A 25,879-nucleotide genomic window follows, 5' to 3' on the forward strand; every position below is an offset into this window, starting at 1 on the left:
TCGCATCAAACAAAGAAATAAACATGAAACAGTGACAGATGCAGCTGGAGAAAACCACATTAGGGAATATTTCCTACAGCGTTCAGAAGGGTTATTCAGACCCACTTGACATTTTGTAAGAGGCAGTCCTCATGTCGGCACACCATGCTATTGAAGCTAGCCTTAATTTTGGTGCATACTTGCATAGAGAAGGTGCTGCCTGTGAACGTTACTGAAAGGTTTATAGTTGAGTAAATAATGCACTGTGTGTGTAATGTGTAAAGGGCAGCAAACACAGACAACAGGAATTGGGAGGACGTGTGTAGAGAATACCAATCTGCTGCTGTCAGATGAAGCACAGATGTCAACCAATCATGGCTCAAGGCTGTGACAAGGAGTCCTTAAATTCAAATGTTATTGTCTATTTTATTAAACGGAATGCCTTCAATGTTATGTGATCCATTTCTTTTCAGCCACTGCAGAATACTTCAGAATCCATCTGAAGATCAAATGCTGTCAATTAACATAGCACTTTTTTATTTTATTTTTGGCAAATAAAGTTATATTCAAACACTTAGCTGTTCATTCGATAATTCTGCCCTGGTTCCCAAGATTCTTTTCCCCAAAAGCACCTGTTGTTGGTGCAGGTACCACACCCATTTGGGCTTACCTAGAACTGAGTCAGTTCTAAGTGGTGAACTTAAAAACTTTGAATGGGAATGGGAGAAACTCTGGTTTTTCTGGTCTTTACAAATACCATGGATCTATTTTTAGATGACTTCATACGACTTCATGTAATCTGATGTGTGCAGTATTATGCATTCTTTTGCCTTTAGTGGGTCTTAACATAACGACTGAGATTGGTTACAAGATTGGAATTTCATTATATACCATGTTTTTACTTAAAACTCTTAGTATGTCAATAACAACATATAATTTTGTTCACCCAGTCCTGCTCTTGAAGTATGTGTATGTAGAAGCAATGTATGTAGAAGCAATATGCCTCCTCCATACCTCTGAAAACAAGCCAATTTTCATCATCATATTGAGAATGATTTCTTGGAGCTTCTAAAATTATCAGTGAAAATCTCTAACAACCACCATGTCATTTGAAATCGTTCATCTGCAATAGGACATCTTGGGTTATTAAAGTTAGAGATTTGACATGAATATGGGTGAAGAATACCTAGATACTCAGTGAAGGATGTCTGTTATCAGTGGCATCTCTTATTGTGATAATTGATTGTTTTTCTTTAGCCCAAGTAATAGTTACATGTTCTCTAATACCAGCAAGAAAGTAATATAGACATGCCAAATAAATATGAACTCCTGTTGTGGGTGGAATATTGGAATTGATCTAGATATATCTTGGTTTTAATACTATTCATTGCGTGGCCCTCAGCCTGTCATTCTCTTTTGGCCTAATCTACCTCACAGTGTGGTTGAATAGTTTAGGTTGTTTCCGGACAGGAGTGTACTTTGCAAACAGGTCACAGAAGTATCAAAAATGGGTCTTTGGCAACAGACTTTGGGGGTTTTAAGTTTTTCCCCCCTTACTGGATTTTCCCTGGAAAAAGTAAATCTGGATTAATGGTGGAGGTGGGGGAAATTCAAGTTGGCGTTTCGATGCCAGTGATGTCATGTGGATGTTGCAAAATCTTGCATGCATGAGAAGCACCAATCCGTCAGTTAACACCCATCTGGAAGCACCCTTAAGTGAGATAATTCTGCAAATACATAGTATGTGAATGTGCTGAAGAAATAATCCACCAGGAAAGCTACCTACTGCAAACTCCATTGAAATGATGTGAGCAGTCCCTATGGTTTGTTGTTCCATGGGATATATAGATTAATTCTGGTGTTCCTTTTTTAAAAAAGAAAAACCATTGTGGAGTTCTAAATTACATGGAAACATAACCCCCCCCACCAAACCTTAATGGAGTATTATTGTGTTGAGGCTTAGCTGCAGTAAGACAAAGTGTGTTAGTAAGGCAATAGTGCTTGTGAACGTTGTTTGCATAGCTGCAAGGATAATGTAAATCCTGCTGTGTAACAGCATAAAGCGTAGGCCTAAATTAGCCCATCTCTTTGTTAAACTGTTAGAGCAATGACACTATGGTCAGATTAATTATTACAGTTTGGTTTTGTGTTAGAGTTGTTTGTTGTGAAGCAAATATCCAGGTGTCTCTATAGGCTGGCCCCTTCTCTGTTCAAGCAAGTGGAAAGGTTTTGATGTTGCTCAGTTGTTTAAAGTGTTGGTGTAGCCAAGATAGAAAGGAATATATCAGCGTGATATATCCATTTTTTGCGTTTCATTCAATATTTCCCAATATGTTCATGCTTTTTATTAACAGTTGTATCTAAAGGTTTGCATACTTTCTGGAAAATGTAACTTTAAATTAAAAAAAAATTATGGTCTCAGGTGGAAGAGGGTGGAAAGATTACAGAAATATTGTCAAGTGTGATGGGGTCAAGCCAGAAATTCAGTAGATCCAGCATTAGTTCCCAGTACAACTTGGCTGCTGATTAAGGGAGGAAACTGAAGGCAATTCCATCCAAGAGATTTGTATCACAGCCCATAATCCTCCTAGTCTAGGAAATTAGGTGGCACCAGAGCATCATTCTGCGGCCACTGACTGTTATAAAGCTATCTGACATCTGCTGACTTCCGACAGTTAGAGATGTTTCTGACTGTGGTTGGGTTCTTGGTCCTTACTCTACACCGGCAGACACCATGGCCCCTGCCTCAAATTGCTTGTCTCATCTGCCCTTGGGCCTGAGTGCCTGACACACATTTGAAGAGGAAGAAGTGCTTGGCAGGGATGGATTTGGCACAGTGAATCACATGTGATTGTAGGAAATTGTTCCCTGTTGGTAGGCTGCCAGGGTCCTTGTGGCAGATGTTAAGAGCATTGCAGAATAAGAGGTGATTGTCTTTAGGAGTGGAACCAACTGGAAAGGCAATGATAAGAATTAAATCATATTAATTGTGCTCCCTAAGTTGTTTGGGAGCAACAGGATCGTATATTTAATGTAATTCCCAGATCTAGAAAAATCAAGATTTTATATACTAAGTTTAGAATAATAAAAAGAAGCAATAGATTTCTGCCCAGAAATATATGTTTAGAATCAGAGCCATACAAAAACCCTCTTCATTCATTCTGCTAGGGCTCATCCACATGCCTCAGAAGCATGGGTCTTTCTAAGTCTGGGTTTGAGCAGACTCCTTTCCAAGGGAAAACACATTCTTTAGTGATAGATCAGAACAAATGGGAAGACTTGAACTGCCATTGGCTCTGATTGGGCTCTAAAGAGCGGTTTCCCCCACAGAAAAGGAGTGGGACAAGAGGAAGTGTGGCTAAGCCCTTAGTTTGTGCAATTGTGCACTGGCAAGCCATTCCCCCCTCTGGTGCACCCCTTCCTCATCCCCAAAGAGAACCTCCATAAACACAGGAGGTTCCTTACTCCAGAACTTTGGAGGACTGTTCATGGATGACTGTAAAGAATGGGAAGTGATGCACAGGAGGGAACAGGGCTTCCCAGTGTGTATGCCTCCACCTGTCCTTGTGTGATGACAGTCACGCAAGGAAACAGAAATGCTGAAGACATGCACTAAAGAGTTCTGGAGGCAAGTTACAAAGTGGGATTACAAATATAAACACTTTTCAGATATGCAGATGTGTATTAATTACTATTCTGGGGAGGGCATAAAATAAATTGAAGGAAAAAATGAATATGTGAGACAATGAGAAGATACAGGGAGTAGTAGTAAAATAAGAATAAGAATAATGAGACAAGTTAGTATTTCTCTTCCCATTCCAGCACCAGCTTTAAAATAAATAAATGCTGTCACTTAATTTTGACGAGAGCTTGGGGGCCAGAAATAAATTGCCTGGAGAGTCACATCAGGCCCCCAAACAGGGAGTTAGCCACCCCTGATATCTGGACACTCAATATATTAACAATTAAATGAGCCTATATACTGGGTATGCCAAATATCAGGTCTTTTTGCCTTTAAGAAAAAGTTTTTACAAGTGTAAGTGTTTGACCTGTATTGCTAACATGCTTCTAGTTATTATGAGGCATAAAAAATGTAACCACCACAGATGACCTTAGACTACACACTGCTTTTTGCAATTAAATCTTGATTCTATCTGAAAATGTGTCTTTAAACTTCTCTAAGATTCCTGTTCCTATCCCAAAATCTGAAATGGTGCTCTGTACAGTATAGAAGTGTAGATGCGCTGCATCCCTTATACTTCTGTGTCCATATAAGTCAAGTTACGGACATCGAATGCCAATTCATTAGGTAATGTTATGGATCCCTTGTGCCAGATTACATTAACCTCATGCAAAAAATCATTACTATGTAGATTAGGAGCTATAGGCTTGTAAATCTTGTGTCTAGATAGATCAAGTATGCTTCTAGAGATTGATCTACTCTCTTTTTAGACAAAGTTGACCTCATTGGGGTGATTATGGTGATACCTTAGACTAAGCATGCATTTTCAGCTTAGTGAGAGAAGTGAAGTTTTTATAGAAAAGTCTTATCTGTGGTTGAAACTGAATGTTTGACATTTCTTTAGACTGGATCTGCCCACTGTTACATGAGAAGCCTGATTTCAGATACCCATTGTTTAAAACAGTGATCAACCATTTGTCTTTTTGACATTTCTCCTTTAGAATCATGGCAGTCTGTTCCGGATTTGAAGCCTTGAAAATCCAGAACTTGTAAATCGACATAAAATGTTGGCAAAACTTTCTCTCTGCTAGTAAAACAAAATCCCTGCCTTATTTCCACAGAAACTTTTGAGCCATTGTTTTGAAATCGCTGCCATGATTTATTGGTTTAGGCTGTGGCGGTAGCCCACAAACCAGCTGACTTTAGCATGCTTCCAGAAATTTAATTAAGAGTACAGTCCTGTGCATGTCTCCTCAGTAAGTCCCACTGAGGAAAGGATGTAAAGGATGTATGTAAGACTTTTTTTAAAGTACTTTTCCAGCAAGTCGTTCAGAGGTTTCAGTCCTTATTACAGTTTCTCAAGTGACCCCAAGCTTTGTCCCCCTTACCTTCCCCCCAAGTCAATAAAATAAATTTATGATAATCACACATACATTTCTTCCCCATGAAACAGTAACGTGTTTTTCCTGCCCCCAACTTCCATTTCTTTTGTGGCGATGGACCACCATTCCACCCACCGTAGGATATAGAAAAAGCATTCCTTGCTGAGCTAGGTACAACACCCTTGTGCTCTTTTGTGATAGGAATGACTGCATCCATAACTACTTGGAAAGATTCATTAAACTACAGAAGAGTCAGCACCAAGCATGTTACCCCAACTAAATACCTCATCCCAGGCCTCCTCACTCCATCCCATTTTTTGAAGTTTGATAGATGGGAAATGTTTTTGGGATGATCTGTGTTTATTCACTGAGCGTTGCCTCCCTTCCAGTGGGGGACAGAGAGCCCATGGGATTTCCCCAAGTAAATCAGTATACTAAAAATGGAAATATGTTTCTGTAATGACCGAGGATGATATCTGATGTGGCTGTGCTGGCAAAAGGTGGAGCACAAGTCTTTTGCCAGTTTCCCCTAACACTTAAGTTTCCATTCTCCTGGAGATCTGGTCCTACGGCCTGTGGGGCCCTCTGGAAAAGTGTGGGGTATGGCACAGAGGCCTGCAGCTAGCAGGGGCAGTCAGTGGAAATCAGGTACCGTGCTTTCACCACCATTGGACCCAACCTGAAATCTATTGGACTGCTTTATGTTTTATTAGATGTTTGCCACGCTCAAATGTTATTTCCATTCGTAATTATATGATTTTATCAAGTAGTAGCAGAAAAGTCCTTTAAAACAAGTTGTGTTGTTTTAATAGTATTGTCTTTAACATCTATCCCCCTACAGTTAATTCAATACATTGCACAATCTTTAAAAAAAAATTACCCCATCAAAGAGTTGAACAGGTGCGTATTCCAGAGGAGTAGCCATGTTAGGATGTAGTAGCAAAAAAGAAAGAAAGAACTGAGCGCTGCCACACGTGAAAACTGACTAATTTACTGTTGCATGGATTTTTATGGGCTAGCCTCTTACCTCATCAGACACAGGATCTGACCTCAGTTGCAAATGTCCATAGTGATTTATTCCTCTCCACCTCTCCCCACACTGTCGCTACATTTCTAGACTCAAGTACCATATTCCCATTACTCAGATGTTTGCTTCTAGGTACCCTTCAAGCTGTCTTCTCCTCTATGACATAAAGATTTATATACAGTTTCTCTGTATTATAGATTTTTCTGTTTGAGACAACTTTTCCCCATGGAAGAGAAATAAAAGTCCTCTATTATTTGAAGCTATTTCATAACTACTGGAATAGAATAATTCCCATGGAAAGGATGATGCAATTACTGTTTTCTACTTCTTTATCTACGTAGGCTTTATCCTCGACGTCCTTCTGCATTTTCAGCCATGCTTAGATATTTATTTTTCAGTATCCCCTCTTCTAAAAATTCAGATATCCGTTGCCAGTTACCAATATTTATGTCCTCTATATTCTCCTCTAGGACATAAAATCAGAAAACTGCCTTGTTCAGATGTGATGTACAATTACACTACTTTGCATACTGTGTGGAAAAAAATATCTTTATCTTTCACTTGCTTTTTCTCTCGGGGGATCACTCAGGGGAGTCTGACAGATCAATAAGATTTAATTATCATTAAAAGGCAGACAAGATTAATTTATCATGTATCTGTAATGAAATCAGTTTTCTGTGTACAGAACAGAATAAAGGGTATTTTACAATGCCGTTAATACGTTGTGGTATTTTAGCTTAAGGTTTCATCGCTTGACAGGTTTACTGTGTCAGATCAGAAGTGAGCTAAAGATGAAATTATGACTAGTTTTAAATGAAAATGGCCTTTAAAGGCTCGATTGTTCATGACTCTTCTGTAGGCAAAATGGCTCTACTGAACAGGACATATGGCAGTAGCTTTCATAGAGGCACTTGAGCGTAATATGATGAGATGAATCCTGTGATTACATACATACACCCAGATAAAGGCTCTTGCATGTGTTGAATTGGGCTATCTAAATGAAACACTTCTAAGTAACTCACTATTGTTATTTTGTATGTATTTTTCCACTCATATATTTAATGTTGCCATTGTAGCATTAGAACTTCCAGTTGTATTATCACCCACCCCAAAAGAAAATTGTGTTGTTGGTGTTTTGTTGTTTAGCAACATAAAAGGAAGTACTTACCTTGTTACTTCCTAGAATCATGACATTGGCACTATACAGTTAGATAAATTTCCGAAGTGATAATGGCCTGTAAACAGAATTCTAACCAGACTCCATAGCCCATAACAGTGATTACCTTAGTGAGAGCTGGAAGCCACTGCTGTTGCTGTTGTTTTTCTTGCCGAGCAATCAACAGTGGCAGGCAGAAGCACTCCTGTTGAACATTAAGGCGGCAGTTCTGCACTGAGCTGCACACGCTCACGTTTCTGGAGGTATAAATAGGTGCAGAATCACAGCATAAATATTCAACAATCCCAAGTGTCATCACAATCAAATGCACTGCTTACAATTAAACTTATGCATAATGCCATCCAAGGGTTTACAGATACCTTGGCCACAGCTAATTCAGATGTTCTTTACATTAGACATAACATAACCCTTTCTCTGTGTGGCCTTGGAAATCAAGGCTTAATGCACAAAGGCCAAGGCAGATTGGCCTTGGCATGCGCCAGCCACATACATGCAAGCAAGCAGAAGGCCTTCTTGCATAGTGTTTACTGCAGAATTTCCATTTCTTATTGGCACCCATGGGAGCTGAAAGCTTGAGAACCCTTGCTTTATCACATCTAGGATTCATTCCTCAACTTCAGACCTGTTTTTGTCCTGTTTAATTTAAAATAATACAGGAAAATCTATCCTCAGTGGAATATGTATGTTATAATATAAACAGAGAGCTTTCCTTTCATTTGAAAGCTCACAAAGTGAGCAAAAGGTATTTCTTATGTCATCTGCAGACAGCAGAACAGCTGGAAATATCTATGAAAAGGCTGTACAGTAGCAAAGAGCAAACGAGGCCTTACTTAAATGCCTCCTGGGTCTTCATAAAGCAGCCCATGTCAGTACCCACTATGCAAGTGAGAGTTGAACAATTTGACAGAAGCAAAACAAGCAGGTAAGAAGCAGCTGACTTGGGTTGTCATGAGGAGGTACATTAGAACATTTTAGTACTAGGAGAAATTATCTCATGGAAAAAGTACAATGAATATGGAAGAACCCCATGCAGATATTTCCCAGACATGGTTATCAACCATGTCTCCCTGTGCAAGAGGAAATTGGATTCTTCCTTTGGGACTAGAGTGGTTGTATGTCCTACCTTACAGAAGACAATAGTCTACGGTGGTACCTCGGGTTACATACACTTCAGGTTACAGACTCCACTAACCCAGAAATAGTACCTCAGGTTAAGAACTTTGCTTCAGGATGAGAACAGAAATCGTGCTCTGGCGGCGTGGCGGCAGCAGGAGGCCCCAGTAGCTAAAGTGGTGCTTCAGGTTAAGAACAGTTTCAGGTTAAGAACGGACCTCCAGAACGAATTAAGTACTTAACCCGAGGTACCACTGTATTTTGAAGAGCTATCTGCTGACATTCCTCGATTTAAAGGTCTTCTCTAATTGTGAGGTGTCCAGTCCAAGTTTGATTTAAGGATGAGAAACCATAGGAATGTAGAGCAGGAGCTTTGAAGTTGCCCGTCAGCAGTTAGCTGCCCCTGATTATGAGGCAGAACAGGATTGGTTTCTTTCTAGGGTGATATATATTGTGTTTCTATTTAAATTATAATAATGGTTTCTAAATTTGTGCCTGTGTGTTCTTATGAGTTTGGAGTGTTGGGCTGTATGCTGAGATCCTTCTAATCCCTGGATTCAGCAAGTGTTAAAATATAGGACACCTAATGAGGTGATCACCTGTTAAGGGGAACAAAGGAAAGGGGCTCAATGTGAGATGGCAAATTGGTGGGAGCCACAGAGGCCCATCCCTCAACTTGCAGTAGTTAGAAAGACAAAGCCAGAGTTGAGATCAGAGAGTTGCAGGGAAAAGCAGAAAGCTGGAGAGAGAGTCAGAGAGACTGTTGATTTCTGCTTGAATCCAAGGCTGTGGCTATGGAGAAACAAGACCCTTTTGGGTGTTACTTCTGTGAAATCTCTCCATCACAGGGTCAGGTTGTATATATGTGTTAAAAAAAAATCACATATCATAAAGACACCACAGTCTCCACTGTGCCTCATTCCAAAGGAGACACAAAACTGGACCTCCTGGAATCTTGCACTGCTCAGAGGTTGGGGTGACATGCAACAGTATATAAATCACTGGATGCAAATTTCATGCATACTGGTCTCTTCTTTTGGCCTCTTTTTCTGGCAGTGCGTAACTGGCTGCATTCAGGTCTGTGGATGGATTACTGGACCAGTTCGCTCTTGGTCTTTAGAAAAAATCCAAGGTGTTTCTAATGAGAAGGAAGATTTGCTGGGCTGGGTAAAGGGAGTGGCAGGCTGGTGTTGATTTGTAGCTGACTTTGTTACAATTTCAGTGCTTTCAGTTTTTATATTTGATTGATGGGTATTTGAAATGATTGCTTTAAATCTGTTGAAAGCGCAGTATCACTGTCTATTTTATGATTGTACGGTATATGGAACTGTCTTTCTGTTTGTAAGTGGCTTCAGAAACCTTGGTTTGGAGAGGAGGGAACACTGCTGGAATTCTGCTGAATTTCTTTACTTTCGGCTGAGATAAAAATTTAAAATTTATATTTTGATTGTTCAGGCACTGGCTGGAATTGGAGTTCTAGCAATCACAGAGTGGGTGTACTATTCATACTAAGAATAGAAATGATCATAATGCTACCCTTAGTACCCACTTGACGTACAGATTCTGTAGGTCAAAGGTGGTGAAATTCTCAGACTTTCTGCTCTCTGAATTAGAATCCATAAGCCCCTGGCACTGCCTTCATAATTAGCTCCATTTATTTAGGTCTTCTGCTTTATGTCCTTGGATAAATAAAATAGGTCTATCTGCATCACTTTCTCCATTGCAAGATACCAGTTTGCTAATTCATTGAACTAGTCAAGTGGGTTGGCTTACTTTATTGGCAAAAATCGAACCTAGGTCATATTTACACCATACATTTAAAGCATACACCAGTCATGGCTTTCTTCCAAAGAATCCCAGGAACTGTAATTTGTTAAGGGTTCAGAGAGTTGCTGGGGAACAGTGGCGTAGCGTGGGGGGTGCAGGGGGGGCCGGCCGCACCGGACGCAGCATCTGGGGGTTAGGGGGCGCAAATCCACGGGTTAGGGGGCGCAAATCCATGGGTTAGGGGGCGCAAATCCACGGGTTAGGGGACGCAAATTACTTGCCTTGCCCTGGGTGCTGACAACCCACACTACGCCACTGCTGGGGAAACCATCAAAGAGCTAAAATTCCAGCACCCTTACAGTTCCTGGGATTCTTCAGGTGAAGTCATGACTGAAGAGTGCTTTAAATGTATGGCATGCATGCGACCCCACAAACTGGGGGAAAGATATGACTCAGTTTTGATTCTGAGCTCTGTCAAAGAATGGCAAGCATTTATTGTGTGGAAGAATGTCATATTTGCTTATGAAGGAAGCAGTAAATGGTGTGCAGGAATGTGGGCTTATTTCCACAAAGGTTCAAGGAGCTAATGAGAGGCCAAAGTCAGTTGAAAGACAGGACAAGGATCCCTGGTGAAATTGCAGACTCTGACTAATTGCTCTCTCATGCAGGTATAACTGATTATGTAAACAAGAGCAGGGTTGTTGTCTATAGTATATAAAGCTAGCTGACTTCTTTCCATGCATACGGTACCTATAATTAGACTAAACCATGGATTTGTATATTTTTGTTTTTGAAATAGATTTTTTTAAAAACCTATTTTTTAGGGTATCTACCCTTCCAAGGCAATTAGCAGCATCAAAAATCACAAACATATAACAAATGCCCATATGTCGGAATTCCAGGTTATTAAAATGACATTAAAAGATAGAAGCATTTGTTAAAAACATCTATTACACAGCATCATAAAGTTACCCACATGGGGAGCAGAAATTTTTGGAAAGTCTTTAAGGCTCTCCTAAAGTTCAACAAAGAAGGGACCAAACAGATTCCTGGGAACAGTCTTCCAAGATGAGAGGCACCCTGAAAAGGCCCAGTTCCAAGTACTCAATGGTGAACCAGAGAGCAGTCTCAGGTGCCAATCTTAAAATTCAGGCATGTTCCTATAGATCAAGGTTTCTGACTGACAACAACAACCATTAATAATAATAATAATAAAACCTTTGGGAAAAGTCCAGTATAGCGCTGCACTGGGTTGCAGTCTTTTTCATGTATACTTTTAGAAGATTAATCTGTTTTGTCTTCCTTACTTGGCAGGATCTGAAGACAGTGTTGACCCTCCCCCAGTACCCTGGGGAGTTCCTGCACCCTGTGGTCTATGCATGTACTGCTGTCATGCTGTTGTGCCTGTTTGCTTCAATTATCACCTATATTGTGCATCACAGGTAAGAAGGAATATGACAGTTCATTTGAGCCAGCCTCTGTTTCCATTCCATTTTCTGCAGTAAAAAAAAAGTGCTCAAAACTCACATTTCCCCCACCCCATCCAATTTTCAGATGTTTGGAGGCAGCAGGAATTCTGGCATGCATGATTTAGTAAATGTTATCATCTCAGGTACCCTGCATCCCTCCCCCCACGGCACTTAGACTCAGCAGTGGGGGGGGGGAGCTGTGAACTGCCAAAAAGGGGCCAAAAGCAAGCCAAGGACTTGACCAGGTGGTTTTGCCCCTACCCCAGCCACCTTTACCTGCTTAGATCCCTTGAAGCAGTGTATCCTTGCTGTAGATGCCGTCCAGCTTTCCACAGCTTGATGGTTTGCTTGCAATGAGTGAGGGGTGGGACATCCCTCTGTCATGACATTGTAGGTGAAATCTCAGCCACCCAGCAACAGAGCTTGGATATACTTACACTACTTTTAATTTACTTAGAATATCCAGGACTCATTTTCCAGGCTGGCAGGATAGGTGGGGTTATGTATTTATTTATTTTGAATCATTTGTATCTTGCTTGTGTGGTTTCAAGAAAACATGCAAAATAGAGATGGAAGAGCTTCCCCGGGTTCACGTTGCACTGGCTCAGCAATGAGCTATTTCATCCTCACTATCAGAAATCATTTTGCTTGTTTCCCAAGCAATCTGGCATTTAAGAAATCATTGCACTCCTCCCTCTGCTCCAGCCCTTCCTGATTCCCAAAGCACTTAATTCCCCATGCCTCCCTTTCTCTTAAAAAGACTTGGTGCCTGGCAGGAGCAGCAGTAGCGACACACAGGGAGAGGCGCAAGATGCTCAGGCATCAGGACAAGTGAAGGGAGATGCAGTTCTCTCATACATCACCAGGCATTTTATCCTGGTGCACCACTACACAGCATTCATTGGGACTTAGAGGGAGTAGGGGATAGAGGGACAAGGCAGACGCCCTTCTCGCTACCTGCCACTGCTGCACCTGCCCATTGCAAGCAATACAATTTTAATCAGGGAAAGGGGGAGATGCAGGAGGCTGGTGGAGAGGTACCCGCCCCTATCCAAATTTGATAAGTATCATCCGTGCATCTGCTCCAAAGTAGCTAATGGCAGTGATTGGCTCATAGCACCTACCACCACTATTGCCTTTCCCCAAGGAATTATTGCATGCACATTACCGTAGTGTTACATTTCTGTGAGATGTTCCTGTAATACGTTAACAAGCTCCAACAGAAGTGCTTTACTCTGGGCCACATGCAGAGACACAACATAGTGGTGTCACCCCCAAATAAATCCTTTAGTAGCTGATGATGAGATTGCAGTCCTAATCATTAAATGAGTGGTGCACTGTCACATACTGAAGAGCACTAAGGTCTCCTTTAGTGTCAGTTTGCATTAACAGTGTTGAGCGTACAGACGTCTGTTCCATAGCGTGTTTCATGGATGCACATCTTTTCCACCCTTGTGCATACAGTATGCCTTGGTAAGCTTCACTGGCAATGCTTTCCCAAATGTGTCCCTCCATAGCACACAGAATGAGAAAAAGGCCATGTAGCCCCCATAAGTGTGATGGGATAGCAGTGGGCTTCTGCTGACTCCTTTAAATGTACCTGTTTTCTGCTGTAACTTGTGTAGCGGCCCATGCATTCTTCAAATTTTGTTGAGTTGTTATCTTATCTGTACAAGCTGCTTGACAACATCCTGTCACACTCGAGTGTAGGGATGGGGAGTCTGTGGTCCTGTAGACATCAATTACAACTCACAGCAGTCCCAAGCAAACTTGGTCAGTGGTCAGGGATGGTGGAAGTTGTGGCTTAGCAACATCTGGATGGCCCGTTCCTATGCTAGTGGGGATCAATCAATATTATTTGCGATAGGACTATCCAGACAGGAGCAGCCTTGATTCAGTGGTAGGGACACCAGATACTGGAAGTTCCCACCTGGATGTTAGCTTGGAATGAAAGCATTTAAATTTTCCCATTGGTGTGAATAATTTAGTTTTCTTGCAATGCACACGAGGACACTTTTATGGTGAGGTCCCTTGTGTGTCTTATGTTATAGTGGTCTCCAGGGATTCTCTCAATATACAGGTTCCACACACACACACACACACACACACACACACACACACACACACCACTCATAATCACGATAGGCATTTTGCTACTTGTGTATGGGTGTCATTTTATGTGATTGGCTATAAGTAATTGGCATAGAAATGCTGTTTTATTGTACTCTATAAACATAAATCAGCAATAACTGATGTATTGCTTCTTGGTTTTGTCTATGCTTCATTAATTGGATGTTTCGTACTCCTCTAGCATACAGGAGTGTGCAATATGCACTGAAAATCTCAATCAATATGTCTGTTTATCAAGCTACTTCCTCCATTGTCTGTGCTCTAGAATAAGGCCCAGTACTTATGCAACCTTTGTGGTATGCGAGCAGAGTAGTAGGTCTCCTTCCTGTGCGGTCAGGGCCTCTGTAGCCAATGAAGAATGAGTTATGCTGCTTCTCCCTTAAGAACATTAGAAGAACTCTGAGAGATCAATCCAAATCATCTAGTCTAGCATCCTCTTGTCATAATGCCCAACCAGGTCCCTATGTGAAGCCCACAATCAAGAAGTAGTACACTAGTGTCATGGCTGGTTGCCCTTGGTAGCCTTATTCTTCATTAATTCATCTAACCATCTTTTAAAGCCATCAGAGTTGAATTCCCTAATTCAATCATGTGCTGCATGAAAAAGCACTTCCTTTTTGTCTGTCCTGAACCTCCCAACATTCTGCTTCATTGAGTCATTCCAGATTCTAGGGTTACGTGAGAAGGAATTGCATGCCGCTGGAGTAGACATGAGTACTTGGCTTGAGAGCTCATTTGTTTCCTATAGCACATGGCTTAGTTCAGAGAATGCCATAGAGATGCATTGCCTGTTCCAGTTCTGAAGCTGAATGGCCACAAGAGCCAGCTTTGGTAACAGATTGCCTGAGAACCCCACTGCCCAGAGCTCCTTGGAGGGAAAGTGGGACAGAAAGGCAACAGCCAAATAAATGTTGACTTTGTTGTTAATTAAGCCTAATGCAAAAGCCACAATCCTTGTTCCGTAGGTAGTACATCTTTCTGAAAGCTTCTTTGCATAACAACCTCATTCAAAGTTGCTTTGGGCTCTGTTTTGTTTACACATTCAAAGGGCTAATTGAACGCTAAAATAGGAAAACAAAGAGATAGAGAGATCCTGCCCGCCTGCCCCTGTAGCCCCTGGTTAAACAAACAATTTCACTTGCATCTGAGTCATTGCAGGATAACTGGATCATGGAGTTAGGTAATAGCATGGCTGCTAACATGTATTCAGAGGGCAGTGGTGTTAAGAACTCAGTGAAATAACGCAGAGAAAGTGACCCAAGAAAGAGGTTGAGGCTCAAACACTGCAATTCTGTAATGCTTCCTCTATGAAAGCAAGGCTTGTTGGTGCAAAATAACAATTCTGGCTCAACAGTTTCTGAAACAACCCCAAGCTCCTCCGGTCACCCGAAGGACTCCTGGGTTGGAATTCAGGGCTGTACATTCAATGTGTTGTTATGATTTATGTGATGCTTTTCACAACAGTTATATGACTTTGTTTTTGTTAACTTCAAACAGCACAATTCGAATCAGCAGGAAAGGCTGGCACATGCTTCTCAACTTCTGTTTCCATTCTGCTCTCACTTTTGCTGTTTTTGCTGGTGGAATAAATCGTGTAAAATACCCAATTATCTGTCAAGCGGTGAGTGCATGCATTATAATTAGCATTTATTTTATAATGGAACAAAAACTGAATTGCACATATTGATGACCTTAAGTGTACTTCATGTATATGGATGGATGCATTGATCTTCAATTGCTGTTTGTTTGGAAAATGTAAAGATTTTTCTTAGTACTAAAGGGCCACAGTGCAGCCAGGAGATCTTATCTGTCTTTCTAGGCATGGGGAACTGTTTTACAGCTCATTCCTAACCATGTTTACTTGAAAGTAAATCATACTGTTTTCAGTAGGACTTACAAAAATGTTTAGGATTATCTCTCTCAAGTCTATTAACTTCTTTCTGCGTTGTTTTTATTTACAAGTTATTCTCCTCCTCCTCCCCCCTTTCGCTTTAGAAATATACTGAGAGTTGTTTATTATTTGTAGATCCCTTTGAGATCAAGTTTTAAGAGCGGCTTTCTTTGTTGAGTATTTCTAAGCCTTTTAAATTATGTCATCAGCACTCGAATGTGTGTTTATTATTAAGTACACTTTGGGGCATCTTGTTTTAAAAATAGACTGTGCCTTGAATTAAGTGACAGTGCAGAAGCTGGAGTTTGCTTCTGGGTTTCAGAGTGAGTTTCATCCTGTCTCTTCTTACCTCCCCCACTCTCCAATCAATTATATAGAGCTTTAGGATAGAAAGGGTCTCCTAAGCCATCCATGGATTGCTAAAGGTCTCCTAGGTATTGACTCACAGAAAGAGACCCTAGAGCTATTGGAGACTGGCCCATTATGGAGAATTGGGAAGTATCCCACAACCCACCTGCCTTCGTACTTACAACCAGTCATGGGGTAGCTGTGGCTATTACAATCTCTGCCTTCATCTACTGTTAGTCTCCTTGCTTTCTACGCTGCTAGTCCCAATGGACACCAGCCTCTACTGCCTAGAACACTCAGTGGCTCACTCTGAGGAAGCCTTGAGCTGTGCATTTTGCAGATGAGGTCACTGCTGCACCAACTTTGATACAGAGTCAGAGAGCGATGGGACTAAGGCACTCAATATGGTCTGGTCATATTGTTAGGAATATCTTTCAGCTTGTATGGCCTGAGAACAGGGTCTCCTCAGTGGTGGCACTGCAATTGTTGAATGCAGTTTCATGGGACTTTGGATGAGCCCATCCCTTGCAGGCTTTAAGCAGACCTCAAAGACCTCCCTCTTTACCGCTGACTTTAGCAACTAACTTGATCTGGTGTTATCTTGTGTGGAATTAGCCTTTATCCTCTTGGCTTTTAATGGTTTATTTGGAATTTTTGGAAATATTGTTTGGATTTTTGTGGTTTTTATGGTTGTATTTCATTACTTGTTCGATAGGTGGCTTGCAAACCACTTGGAGATGATTCCCCCCCCCTAAAAATCAGTATGCCATTAATATTTTAAAAAATAAATAAATCCTAAATGCATTTACTAGGGAGTAGGCCCCAATGGAGGGTGGGGCATGCATAGGATTGCATTGCTAGACACTTGTCAATAAAGTTCTCAGTAACCCTTTGCATAAGGTCAATATTATCAGGTCCATGTTGCAGGTGGTTTTTCAGGTTGGATGCAAGAGTGTGTAACTCGTAAAGCTACCTAGTGGCTTCCTGGCAGAGACAAAAGTTAACATCGGAGGCTTCCTGTGTTGCAGCTCAGTCTCTTAAACTGCAACCCTAAGCCCTAGGAAAACATTAAAATCCCAAGAGCAAGGCTGTGTACACATTATACATTTAAAGCACACACACACAGAAATGGTTTACCCCTCACAAAGCTATAATTCCCAGCACTTGACAAACTGTAGTTTCTATGATCGGTGTGTGTGTGCTTTAAATGTATGTGGTGTGTACCTGGCCTAAATCACACTGAATTCAGTGTTCCCTACTCACTGATACATTTTGCTCCTGCCAGGCAAGAGTGTGGTGGTAAAGAAATGTACTATGCAAAAAATGGAAGTGCTTTGTGGCTATCTGTGGGAGGACTATGGCTGTGGAAGGAGCAGGAAGCAATTAGAAAAGAAAGCTGGGGCACACATTGCGTCATGAACCCTGAGGGAGCATCTCTCCAACAGCTGTGGAAAAGGCAAAGCCATGGCTAGGGAGCCCTAGGAAGAGATTGCTTAGTAATGTACTAGATATGGTCTGGGGACATTTGAAGTATATTGTACAATTCTGACTGCCCAGCTTCAGGTGCAGATCAGGGGGCTGAAGCATCTCCCTGTGAGGAAAGACTAAAGCTTTGGTGGGAATTTAAGGGGTGGGTGTGCCTGTATATACACCCACCCACACCTACCCACCCACACCAAGGGAACAGGACACAATAACTGATTTATAAAGTCATGCATGATACAGCAAAAGAAGATAGAGGCAAGTTTTTATCCCTCTCTCGGTGAAAATGGAAAGTAGATTCAGTACAGGCAAAAGAAGCTAACAGAGTAACGCAGACTCCTTCTGCAACTGAGCCTCAGGTGATGCTGTCTGGCTAGAGCAGTGTGGCAGCTCCAGGCTGGTGCAGCAATTGGTACCTTGTGCGGTGGAGTGAGTAAGGACTGGTGTGGGCAGGGATGGGGAAGTTAGGAGTGCTTTGTAGTTTGTTCAGCTGGTGTATAACGAAATGGATGGAATGCACTGCCGCAAGAGGTGGTGGACAGTAGCTTAGGTGGCTTTAAAGGGGGATTACAAATTCATAAAAGTTAGATCTTGTCAACAGCTAATAGCCATTATGGTTCTGTGTCCCCCTCCAAATACCACTTGCTGAGAGAGTGTCATTGCCACCACACCCTGACTGTGGGATTTTTGGAAGCATCTGGCTGTCAACCATGGGAAACAGGATTGTGAACTAAATGGACCTCTGGTCTAATCCAGCAGGGCTGTTTACATTGAAAATAATGTGGTTGAAGATATGGGCAGGGCTGTGTGAGGTTTTTTATTTGTAACTTGGACGTCTATATACTATAGTTTAAGTTTTGGATGACAGCCTCACTAAGATGATCAGAGGTGTGATAAGGGACTTTCTGGGGAGTTTGGAAAGGTACATATCACACAGTCTTGCCTTGTACATATCAGACGCTGGTGACAGAGATGGGTCTTGAATTGGGCCTGAACATCATCCTTTATCAACCAGGGCATGTCTAGGGCGGTTGCCATGACCACTTAGTAATGTGATCGTTTATCTGGAATCTTCTCCAGCAAACATTGCTTGTTTTGCTGCAGAATGTACTTCAGTAGAAATATTTAATAATGTCATATCCCAGTACTATATAACGGTTTCAGGTTGCCCCCTTTTAATTTCTGAAATGTGTGTCCTTTTGTCAAATAGGCAGTTGTCTTCAGATCTAGCCCACTGATAGTGAGAGTGTGAATGAGCTCTCATTTATCTATGATACAAGTCTATATAACTATAATGCTAACACACAATGTTATGCATACATTAATTCTGAAGACAACTTTTTTTAAACTTTAAAGGGAACGCAGGCTTTGGACTGATACAGATTTCCCACCCCAATTAAAATGTTACTATAGAATATAGGGTGTGTTTTATATATAAATATAAAGGTGTTTTTCAGTGCATATATGTGCTGAGATATATCTGTGTGCAGTAGGGAAGTGAAGAAAGTGGTTGCTGGCATCCGCCTGTCTCAGGAGACAATGGAGCAGTGGTAAAGTCAAACCATTGGAGAGTTTCAGTGCCTGCTGTGGCTGTAGAAACCAAGAAGGGAGAGACATCTTTTATTGCGGGTGAAACAGATGAAGGTTTCTAGTTTTGCTGCTGCAAATGCACCATGGCATTTATTCTTTCTGCACTCCTCGCAGCAGTCATTCCTCTCTTGGTTACTGCTGGGGATACACGACCTGCCTGTCTGTCTCCAGGCACTGCAGTCGCCTGCAAGGGATTCCCATACGTTGGGGTTAACATTGCCAGCCTTCATGTCACATTTGCAGACATCTTTGTAATGCAGAGTTGGTCTGTCAACAGGCCTGGTGCTTGACGGCAGCTTCCAATACCTCATCCTTGGGGATCTTGCCATCTTCCATTCTGTGGACATGACTAGGTCAGCATGGGCATCGTTAAGACAGAAGTGTTAGCATGCTGGGAATGTGGGCTTGCAAGAGCACATCTTTGTTTGAGACTCTGTCCTGCCATGTGATACCCCAAATCATCCTGATCAAACATTTGGAAGGCACTGAGGTGTTGCTTCTGGCAGGTGTAAATCGTCCATGACTCACTTCCATGAAGCAGCATACTCAACACACAAGCCTGATGGACCTTCATCTTGATATTGGTCATTAGCATCCCACTCTCCTGAACCCTTTTGGGAAAGTGAGCCATTGCCATAGCTGCCTTGCCAAGATGCTTGTCCAACTCAGTGTTGATGGCAAGGTTGCTGGTTATGATGGAGCCCAGGTAGTCAAAATGCTCTACCACCTCAAGCACGTGGTCACCAATGCTGATGTGTGGATTGCTGGTGACATGATGAACCAGGATGTTGAGCTTCATCAGGCTGCACTTCTTGCAGTCTTGGACAAGACAGCTGATGAATCTCTGTAGAGCTTCCTCAGAGTGTGCTGTCAAGGGCTGCATCATCTGCAGACAACATATCTTGGATAAGAACCTGCCACACCTTTGTCTTGGTGTACAGACGTGTCAGGTTGAACAGACCCCCCCCCCCGTCACGCCTTGAATGGAAGTACACACTGGCTTCTGTTGAGCTGAAGGCATAGGAGACCAACAGGGAAAAGAAGAGTTGGAGCAAGAACACAGCCCTGTTTCACACTGCTCTTTATAGGGAAAGCTTCTGAGGATGAATCATCATACTGGACAGTGCCATGCATGTTCTCATGGAAGGACACAATCATCTTGTTGAGCTTAGATGGGCATCCTTTCTTGCTGAGCAGTATAAGGAGTCATTTTCTGCTGACAGGGTCAAAGGCCTTCATCAGGTCTATGAAGGCAATGTACAAGGGGTGTCTCTACTGCCTGCATTTCTCCTGCAGCTGGTGCAGTGAGAAAATCATGTTGACTGTTGACCTCTGAGCTCTGAAACCATGTTGGGACTCAGGATAGACCCTGTCAGTGAGTAATCTGTTGAGAACTACATGGTCAAAGGCTTTCCTCACAGTACTTTTTAGAATAATTAGGTCAATAACGTCCTTAGGAGGACAACCAAATTTAAGCACAAATTCGACCCACAGCTGTGAGGCATTCGCGAGCTTTTTTGCGGAGAAAGTCCTGTTGCTCCGCCGTGACCTCCCTGCCAATTTAGATACAGTGACTGAACTGGAGGCCCCTCGACTGACTTCAGGTCCAGTGTTGGACCATTTCGATCGGATACTCCCTACTGATGTGGATAGATTCCTCCAAGTTGGTAGGCCCACCACCTGCCTCCTTGATCCGTGCCTGTCTTGGCTGATTAGGGAGTGTCCAGATGTTGCGCGGACCCCCCTGGTTGAAATTATCAATTTGTCCCTTGACACGGGGACATTCCCAGGGGAACTGAAGGAAGCAGTGGTGCGTCCACTCTTAAAGAAAGCTTCATTAGATCCCTTAGACCTATCCAATTACCGCCCAGTTTCAAATCTTCCATACCTGGGTAAGGTAATTGAGAGAGCGGTTGCTGAACAGCTTGGTAGGTTTCTGGAGGAAACATCGGCATTAGATCCATTTCAGTCCGGTTTCCGTCCTGGTTTTGGGACGGAGACGGCTCTGGTTGCCCTAACAGATGATATCCGTAGACAACTGGATCGAGGCGGGTCAGGACTGCTGATCCTTTTAGATTTGTCAGCAGCCTTTGACATGGTCGATCATGATCTTCTGGACCATCGCCTTGCAGACGTGGGGATACAGGGCATAGCCCGTAACTGGTTGTGCTCTTTTATCTCTGGTCGGGGACAGAGGGTGGCACTAGGGAGGGAAATGTCGTCACGCCACTCCTTGGTGTGTGGAGTGCCGCAGGGCGCAATTCTCTCCCCAATGCTTTTTAACATCTTTATGCGCCCCCTTGCCCAGATTATCCGGAGCTTTGGGCTGGGCTGTCATCAATATGCTGATGACACTCAGCTCTATCTACTGATGGATGGCCACACCAACTCGGCCCCTTACACACTGACCAGATGCTTGGAAGCTGTGGCTGGATGGTTTCGTGGGAGCCGATTGAAACTAAATCCTTCGAAGACAGAGGTCCTATGGCTAGGTCGGGATAGCATGGGGATGAGGGACCAACTCCCTTCTCTTGCGGGGGCCCAATTAGTGCCATTGCCTTCCGTTAAGAGTTTGGGTGTAATCCTTGACGCCTCCCTTTCCATGGAGGCGCAAGTCACAGCAACAGCCAAGGCGACATTTTTCCACCTTCGCCGCATCAAGCAGTTGGTCCCTTACCTTTCCCGCCCCGACCTGGCCACAGTGATCCATGCGACAGTCATCTCCAGGCTTGACTACTGTAACTCGCTCTACGCGGGGCTGCCCTTGAAGCTGTCCCAGAAACTCCAGCGGGTACAGAATGCTGCAGCGAGGCTCCTCACAGCGTCTCTGCCATGGGAGCATATTCATCCAGTGCTTTTCAAGCTGCACTGGCTCCCGGTGGAGTACAGGGTCAGATTTAAGGTGCTGCTTTTGACCTTTAAAGCCCTTCACGGCCTAGGACCCTCGTACCTACGGGACCGCCTCGCCTGGTATGCCCCACGGAGAGCCTCAAGATCCATAAATAACAACACCCTAGTGGTCCCAGGCCCTAAGGAAGTTAGATTGGCTTCAACCAGAGCCAGGGCCTTTTCAGCACTGGCCCCAACTTGGTGGAACGCTCTGTCTCATGAGACCAGGGCCCTGCAGGATCTGATCTCTTTCCGCAGGGCCTGTAAGACAGAGTTGTTCCGCCTGGCCTTTGGATTGGAGCCAATTTGATTCCCTCCGCCCCCTTTTTCTTTTTTCTTTTCCTTCTCCTGCAATGAGGCTCCATTTTAATATTTTAATGTTCCATTATTTTAATGTTGTATTTTATTTTTGTTTTTAAGTTGTAATCACTCATCTTGTTTTTATTATTGCTTGTAAGCCGCTCTGAGCCCGGCCTTGGCTGGGGAGGGCGGGGTATAAATAAAAAATTATTAATTATTATTACTCAGCAGGGAGATTCCACAGCAGTTGTTACAATCATGATGGCCACCTTTGATGTGGTTCACGATCAGATGTATTGCTGTGGTTCAGCTGTATAAGATTAGGTTTTTTATGTGCTGATTTAATGTTTAAGTGGTTTTATTCAGTGTGTTGTTTTTAGTGTTGTATACCGCCCTGGGATAATGACCGATAAAAGACAACTAATAAATTGAACAAATAAATAATAGGGGTTGTATCCAATGCTAGCCTTACTCAGAATAGACCCATTGAAATCAAATAGCGTGACTGCCTTAAGTTCATTAATTTCACTGGGTCTACTTTGAGTAGAATTTAGTTTAATACAACCCAAGATAAATAATCTGGTACATTAGCCTATGATGAGCCATAGTCAACACAGGTTACTTTCATCTCTCTTCCCACTTATAAACATGCAAATTAGTGTTCTACAGTTCCCTTAACCATTGGCATTTGCTTGCTGTGACCTTAAACTGAGACATATATGGCAAGTCTCCTGTCTTTGTAAGATAGTGTGCTAAAATATCACAGGCTTATCTACTATTGTAGAAAATGCAAAGCCTTGATATTGGCGAAACGTTGAATGTTATTATCTGACATATTTCTTTTCACTATTCAGAGATATATATCTATTAATACATACACTGGTGGCTGTTAATTAGGGGCAAATCTAATCGTCGTTCTCTTTATCTGTGGTTTTGCAAGGAGGGATAGCAGGGTAGTTTTTAGGCAGCTACAACTAGGCAGCTACAAGGGCACAAAAGCCTTTCAAATCAGGGTCCAGTGGGTTACCTTACAGATTGCAAGTAACTGCATTAATATGCTAATGAAAAATTGATTTTTCCCCCCAAATTGGGGGGGGGGGTTGTCAAGGAACCAGATTCAAAAAGAATCATGGCCAGGTTTTGCTCCTTGACCAACATAAGGTTCTGTGGCAGTCACTTTTCCTTTCCTTTCCTTTTTTTCAAAAGCCTATGCTGACTTTAAACGGCTCTGCCACAGGCTAAGCTGCTTATGTGACTGCTCTGACTGTTCATGCTGAACTGAGCACAGATGAGATTTTTGCACCCAGTCACAACAAACACAGATTTTCGGGCAGTTGCAACTAAATGCCAAAATCTGATCCTTGAGTTTTGAATGTGCAGTCACATGACTAACATAGCTTCCTATACCCACTTAAAAAAAAATAGCAAGAACACATGGCACAAAATTAAATATTTTTTTTTTTAAGCTGGCAAAATAGCAGGGCAGAGTTTTACAACAGAGGCTACATTTGGTGGTGTTCATCATTTTTGTCTTGTATTCAATTTTAAAAGGCAAGATAAATACTCCTTCTCAAGTAGTACTTTGGGAAGCTCTCTTCATATCCTGGACATATACCCTGGGCATATACTCTTCATATTCTGGGTATATAAAAATAAGTTTTAAAGAAACTTTAAGAAAGTGATACAGGCATGGACAGAGAGTGTGTGTCATGGAACAGTAGAAACGGTATGGGCACTGGCCAATAGTTGCCTGCGACATTCATGCAGCCATACAGCACCTGCAACTGGAATGGAAGTGCTTGCTGTAGATGAAACTTCATCTACCCTGCAATAGCAGCTTAGTATTGAGAAAATAAAAAATCCCAGGAAGTAGAGCAATAGCTGGGGAAAGATGAAAGGTCCTCGTGAAATGTATGTGTTGATCTGCAGAAGATAATGTGGATACTTCACTACCATTGTGTTCACACAGATTTTTCATAGCCAAAGAAAACCCTGAAATAGAAATGCAGAGAGGGAAAGGGAAAGAAAGAAGGAGGGAAAAAATTGACTAAGGAAAAGAAGTACAACTTAAGGTTCCCCAAGGGAGCATTACATGCCAGCATGTTATGTAGGTTTACACAAGTTTTTATTTGGGTAATCAATAATGAAACCAGTCATTACCATAGCAACTGCCACATCACATAGTCCTTAAGCTGTCTCTGAAGATGGCGAACAGATTTTAAAGGCATGCACAAATAATACTCCTTCTCATAACTTTCTTTTAAAACACATGGTGTTAGAACCAATGGGAGATTTGCTGTTGACTTTACTAGGGTGTGTATTGTGCTCGCTTATCACATGTTGGTACATGTGCTATGTTCAGATTTCAGACACTTCAGCACTCCAGGCCCACACAGATATGCCTGCCATGACCTATTAAAAGGGAACTTACTTTTATTCTCTCACACATTATTTGTACAACAGCTCAACCCACTGAGACTTCCTGCAAGTATCACATCAGTGTTAAAGCAACCATGCACTTTAAACCTGGATTATAAGTCTTTCCCCCCCCTGTTCGTAAAGTTCAGATAGCTATTCTTACTTGAACCCATTCAGTACAGTGGTACCTCAGTTTACAAACTTAATCCATTCCTGAAGTCCGTTCTTAAACCAAATCTGTTCTTTAACGGAGGCACACTTTCCCTAACGAGGCCTTCCGCCGCCGGTGCCCTTCCACCGTTCAGCTTCCATTCGTGGACCGAGGTGAAGTTCGCAAACCAGGACACTACTTCCGAGTTTTCTGGAATTCGTAAACCAAATAGTTCGTTAACAGGGCTGTTCATAAACCGAGGTACCACTGTACTCAAGGAAAGGCAACCTACATGTGCTCAGAAACATTGAAGCCTCTGCTGGCCTTGACACAAGGTGGAAAGATAAATTCCCACGCAGGAATACTTCTGTGCTGCAACTCCACCTCCACCAGCAGGAGGGCAGCAGTAGCAAGACCAACTGCAAAGCAGGCAAAACTTCAGCTATCATTTTCCTGCTTTGCCTTGCTACTGCTCAGTGTTGAAGGGAGAAGAAAGATGTCTGAACATCCCTGGAGCCGGATGCAAGACCCACCCAGCATGGATTTGAAACAGCTGACTTTTGGCTGGGGTGGGGAGGCTAAAGGGGAAAAATAATTGTTTATCTGCTAATTAGTGTGCGCATGCATTCTTTGTTTATTATTTAAGGATAGTTAACGATATAGGGCAGGTGTGCTTTTTGTTTTTCCATGTGTTATGTTAGATTGATGAATTATCAGATACATTATTTTCCCCTCTTCTCTTCCCTTCACTTTAGTGTGAGAAGTTACTAGTAAGTTAATAAATAAGTAAATAAAAGATGTTCTCTGGAATCGCAAATAGATTTGGAGGTATAAAATCTGACCGAACTGAAATAAGTCCTGTATTCCTCAGATACTCATAGGTATGCCTGTCCACCTTAACCCTTTATGTTTTCTGGAGCTGGTGCTATTACTGGATTGAAAACTACAGTTTCCATTCATGGTTAAGTCCTTTCGGACTCACTACTGCTACTGAATTTGGAAGCGCCAGTCTCCTATCAGGACTGAGCGCTTTTATCCACACTTAACTTCCCTCCACGCTTTCCAGGCAGAGTCCACGCTTTAA

At 42.4% G+C, this 25,879-nt stretch overlaps 1 protein-coding gene across 2 annotated transcripts in view; it reads left to right on the top strand.

Annotated features, from left to right (window-relative positions):
- The window catches only part of ADGRA1 (adhesion G protein-coupled receptor A1), a 313,459-nt gene that overhangs the window by 237,045 nt on the left and 50,535 nt on the right, over positions 1 to 25,879 (top strand). For both annotated transcript variants that reach the window (XM_081189457.1, XM_081189458.1), the window contains 2 exons: positions 11,442 to 11,569; positions 15,224 to 15,347. In XM_081189457.1, the coding sequence (XP_081045583.1) occupies positions 11,442 to 11,569; positions 15,224 to 15,347 (252 nt within the window). The remainder of the gene's footprint in view (positions 1 to 11,441; positions 11,570 to 15,223; positions 15,348 to 25,879) is intronic.

Source organism: Podarcis bocagei (assembly GCF_964188305.1).
Source record: "Podarcis bocagei genome assembly, chromosome: 4".
NCBI classification, from domain to species: domain Eukaryota; kingdom Metazoa; phylum Chordata; class Lepidosauria; order Squamata; family Lacertidae; genus Podarcis; species Podarcis bocagei.